The 3337-nt window shown below is 49.8% G+C and overlaps 1 protein-coding gene across 2 annotated transcripts in view; it reads left to right on the top strand.

The window, feature by feature from the left end:
- CTIF (cap binding complex dependent translation initiation factor) overlaps positions 1 to 1047 on the top strand; it is a 363068-nt gene extending 362021 nt beyond the window's left edge. For both annotated transcript variants that reach the window (XM_044664825.1, XM_044664818.1), the window contains exon 10: positions 756 to 1047. In XM_044664825.1, coding sequence (XP_044520760.1) covers positions 756 to 971 — 216 coding nt within the window. In that variant the 3' untranslated portion in view covers positions 972 to 1047. The remainder of the gene's footprint in view (positions 1 to 755) is intronic.
- The last annotated feature ends 2290 nt before the right edge of the window (positions 1048 to 3337 follow it).

The following is a 3337-nucleotide window of genomic DNA, read 5'->3' as shown; positions in this document are numbered from 1 at the left end:
CCTAGATATGGGAGGTCCTGGGTTCAAATCTGGCCTCAGACACTTCCCAGCTGTGTGCTCCTGGGCCAATCACTTAACCCCAGTTGCCTAGCCCTTTCTGCTCTTCTGTATTGGAACCAATACCTTGGAACCAGTATTGATTCTAAGATGGAAGGTAAGTGTTTAAAAAAAAAATCAATTATTCCCAGGCTCTCCTATAGTTTTGCTTCTTAGTTTTATCTATTTTTATTTTATTTATATATTTTTTAACCCTTCCTTCTGTCTTAGAATCAGTACTGTGTAATGGTTCTAAGGCAAAAGAGCAGTTGAGGGCCAGGCCATGGGGGTTAAGTGACTTGCCCAGGGTTGTTGTTTTGTTTTGTTTTATAATTTTATTTTATTTATTTAAATTTTTAAATTATTTTTATTTTATTTTAATTATTTTAAATTATTTATTTAATATTATTAAAATATTTTATAATTAATATATATAAATAAAAATATAAAAAGATTACAATTTTTTAAATAAAAAAATTTACACGTAACTTTTCCAAAGTTACAGGATTCACGCTGTCTCCCTCTCTTCTTCCCTCCTGGACAAGCAATTCAGTCTGGGTTGCACATGTGTGATCACGCCTAGCTTTGCTTCTTCCCTAAAGAACAGAGGCCCTCGCCCCCCACCTCCCGTAGAGTCAGGAGGGCTCCCAGACAAAGGCCACGGGGCTCCCTGGCTTCCCCAGGCCTACATTCTGACTCCTACCCTTCTCCGCCAACAGCTGCAGAGCACAGGTCGACTGCTGGAGGAGCAGCTGCCTGAAATGATGACGGAGCTCTTGGCCAGCGCTCGAGACAAGATGCTGTGCCCCTCCGAGTCCATGCTGACCAGGTCGCTGCTTCTCGAGGTCATCGAGCTGCACGCCAACAACTGGAACCCCCTGACGCCCACCATCACCCAGTACTACAACAAGACCATCCAGAAACTGACGGCCTGAGGAGGCAGGGTGGGGAGGGCGGACAGGCCGGGGAGGGGGCCCCGAGGAGGGCAGGGCACAGGAGGGGACGGGATGGCCGGAGTAGGAGAAAGACCACGCACCTTGAAGGAAAGCAGAAAAGCGGGGCAGACGGGCGGCCTGCACATCCCGAGAGGGAGGGGAGCCCAGCGTCGGGGTGCAATGCCTAAGAGCCACCACCCCTGCTCCATGCATGCGGCGATACACATCCACAAAGGATGCATGTCTCTTTCTAGCGGGGGTGCCCTGCCATCTCCCCACCTAGTCTCTTGATCCCTCGTCCCCCGGCTTCTCTGCCCCTTCCCACTCGCGACACGCTCGTCCCCTGCGGGGCTCCCGTTGGGGGGGGGTCCCTTCTTGTGACTCCATCCGAGCCGTGACAGACGCTCGCCCTCCCTGGGACACCATTCGGGTCAGAAGAGACCACCGAGGGCTGAAAACAGGCGTCCGAGTCTGCTCTGGCATTGTTTCCCGTCCCACCCCACCCCCTCTCTCCATTATGTCAGTTCGCAGTAGCCAACTGGCGGAGGCAACACATGGCAGATGTCTCGGGAGGACAAAGAAACACAAGGTCCGCACCAGACGCTCGTAATGGACGACTTTTGTCCGGCGGGGCTTAGTTTGGGGTAGGGTTTGGGGGGGGGGCCCCAGCCACTCACCCTCCACCGGACTGACTCGAGTCGTCTTCCCTTTCATTCCTGAAACACAGGAGAAGGTGGGGAAAGTTTGCAGTTGTATTTGCACTCTTGGGAGGCCGTTTTTTGTTTTTGTTTTTATAAAAAGACAGTGACTTCGAAGTCTTTTTTTCTCTGGGAAGAGAGCCTCGGGGTACACTCTGGGAGGACCCTCTGAGGGCAGGGGAGGGCAGTTCCAGAGGCCACGATCCAGGCTTGTAGCTAGAGGAATCATTTAAGATAATCAGACCCTTCTTGTCCAGGAGGGGCTTCCTCCAAGAAACCTATGCTATGCCACGTCCTTTGGGCAAATGGCCTATGAAGATGTCCTTCCCTCTTATCCCTCCTTCGCATTATATCCTTTAGGACTGCTCAGCTAACTTGGCCCTGGCCCCAGATGACCTTGGGAAATACAAGGACAAGAGGCGGGTAAACAGGAGGAGGGAAAAGCCTCTCTCTGTTTGCAAGCTCAGAAGAAAGCACGTCCATTGGTCTATACTGTAGTCTGTCTGTCCTAAGGGCCTCGGGTTGCAAGAAAAAGGACGTTGTCCAGGGTGCTAATTCAACTAGCTCCAGTCTTCACTGATTGGGCCTACATCATGGTACCCCATCAAGGAAGCCCCCTAACAAGATCAAAAGCTAGTTGGGCAGACGGGGAGGGTAGAAGCCAAGCATCCACTGGAGCGCACAGTGTTATTTTAGGAAAAAGATGAAAGTGGGTACTTCAGGATGGAGATCATCCAGAGCCAAGGTCCCAACCAGTGTTAGTCTTCTAGCATAAGGCAGAGAGGCAATTTTCTAGGTGTCTGAGGCTCAGCAGGAATTAGCTGTATTAACAGCCTGTTTTTCTTCACAAAACCCCAATCTGGTCGCATCGAGTTGAATACAGCATGTGCTGTTTTAAGTAATAGTAACGTGGACCAGGCAGAGAAATCTCACCTATCAACTTAGGTGTGTCTCCTGGAAGTCAGGATGGTGGTTGTCGAGGGCAAACCTAGCTCTGCATTTTCAATGGGCTTTTGAACAACTCACTTTCTGGGGACCGGAGACCTGAACAGGGACCAGGAAATGATGTCAGATTTCAGCAGCTTCCTTATTTGCTCCTTTTTTTAGAGGTTTACCACTCACTAACTCATCTCTTGGGCTACCCAAACCAGAAGCCTGGTAGACCTGAGGAATGAGGTTTTCCCTTTTTTTGTTCAGAGCTCATGAGAATGAGAGATGAGAAAAGGAAAGGCAGTCTACGTCCCAGCCTCCCGTGGCCAAACTTCAGTTACCTTCCAGGCAAGGGAATTTATATCTACTTATATTGGGGGGGTCTATTCCCTGCCAGATGATTTCATATGACCATTCCTTGAAAACAAGCCTACCCATCCACCCACCCTCCATATGAAAAGAGAGAGGAGTGGAGGTCTTCCTCACCCTGGGGTTCTCGGAGCTAATGAGGCAACTGTCTTTCCTACCATATGTACCTTCATCCCTTTTTTCTCCATCGGTCCTTTTTCTCTCTTTGTTTTCCTCATCCACCACCCGTTCTTTTTGCTTGTGCCCTCTCTTTCCCTCCTGTCCCCCAACTCCTTAGCTTGCCACTGCTCCTTGGGGTCTTGCTCAGCCCTAATGGGGACCTATGGTATAAAAAGATTGCTAGCCCTTGGCTTGAGTTGTTCGTTGACG

The sequence above is a fragment of the Gracilinanus agilis genome, chromosome 1 (assembly GCF_016433145.1).
Source record: "Gracilinanus agilis isolate LMUSP501 chromosome 1, AgileGrace, whole genome shotgun sequence".
NCBI lineage: Eukaryota > Metazoa > Chordata > Mammalia > Didelphimorphia > Didelphidae > Gracilinanus > Gracilinanus agilis.
The sequence above is the reverse complement of the archived record's forward strand: the minus strand, read 5'-3'. Positions and strand labels throughout refer to the sequence as shown.